General features: G+C 33.5%; 1 protein-coding gene across 1 annotated transcript; it reads right to left on the bottom strand.

Moving 5' to 3' along the window:
* Positions 1 to 203: 203 nt before the first annotated feature.
* On the bottom strand, positions 204 to 1,160 carry LOC117178480 (polyubiquitin-like). The gene has a single exon (XM_033369907.1). It carries the CDS (start codon positions 1,158 to 1,160, stop codon positions 204 to 206), a length of 957 nt encoding a protein of 318 aa, XP_033225798.1.

Below are 1,160 nucleotides of genomic sequence, written 5' to 3'. Positions count from 1 at the left end.
ACAAAATAACAATCGCGCGCTTTTTTCATTCCTAAAAATTAAAAACAATTTAAATTTTTCAAAAATATCAGTACACCTAAATTTTCAGTGCGGAGTGTACCAATTAAATTACTTTAATCATTATTTTTATACGTCATTGGGAGACCAAATGAATTTTTTGTCACAGGATTTCCATTTCGTTCTCAACTATAGACCAAATTCTTTCAATGTGAAGAAAATGATGATTTTTCTCTAACGCAAATAAGATCAAGTATTAATCCTTCCTGGATTTGACAATCATAAAGAGTGTTTTCATCATTAAGTCGTTCTCCGCACCAGAAAAGGTAATTTTCCTCAGGCTGAAGTCCTTGTAACTTACAAACTTGTAACTTACAAAGCATGGTTTTGACTTTTCCAATTTTGTCGGGAGCTTCAACTTCCAAAGGAATTTCCATGCCGGACTCAAGGCGGATTATAATTTTAATTTTTGAAAAATGCAGTTCCAAAATCAAAGTAGAATTACTTGTAACCCCACAATCTTCCAAAATTTCCCAGTCATCCAATGAATCTTTTTGAACTTTTAAAGATTGAAGGAATGTTGGAATGCCTTCTGCCTCTTCGATTTTGGACTTGATATCTCCAATTGTATCCCCTTCATAATAATCCAGGGAAATCATTCTGGAATTTAATCCAATAAAAATCTGCTGAGCTTCACAAAGAGAAGAATCCAAGAACAATGTCGATCCGTCATCGACTTGGTAAAATGAAACACTTCTCGCAGTCAGTAATTTCTTCCCTTCGAAGAATAAATTAAGACTTTCTTGAACTTCCATCAAATATTTTTTCTCCTGAATAATTCTAGACTTTAGATCTCCTACCGTCGTGGAAGTTTGAATTTCGTGCGTGAGTACTTCTCCATTTGCTAGCTGGACGTAGATTTTTATTTCTTCTGGAAATCGTAAAACCAAATCTAGAATTGAGTTTTCCTTGATTTTATAGCTAGATATCGTTTTTTTATTTTCTAGAATCACTCTAGAGAATAGTAATCTCTGGAGATATTTTGGAATCTCTCTCTCTTTTTGGATTTTCTTCTTGACGCTTTTTATAGTGTCCGAGGAATCAACGTCGAGGATAATTTTATTGGCTTTTGGAAATGAGAGGAACCTTGCAAATATTTTCAT

This window comes from Belonocnema kinseyi, chromosome 8, assembly GCF_010883055.1.
Source record: "Belonocnema kinseyi isolate 2016_QV_RU_SX_M_011 chromosome 8, B_treatae_v1, whole genome shotgun sequence".
Taxonomy (NCBI): domain Eukaryota; kingdom Metazoa; phylum Arthropoda; class Insecta; order Hymenoptera; family Cynipidae; genus Belonocnema; species Belonocnema kinseyi.
Note: the sequence above shows the minus strand (reverse complement) of the source record. Positions and strands in the feature narration are given on the sequence as shown.

What these genes read in the sequence shown, in the direction of transcription:
- LOC117178480 (XM_033369907.1), bottom strand. Translation starts at nt 1,160, where the DNA reads ATGAAAATATTTGCAAGGTTCCTCTCATTTCCAAAAGCCAATAAAATT.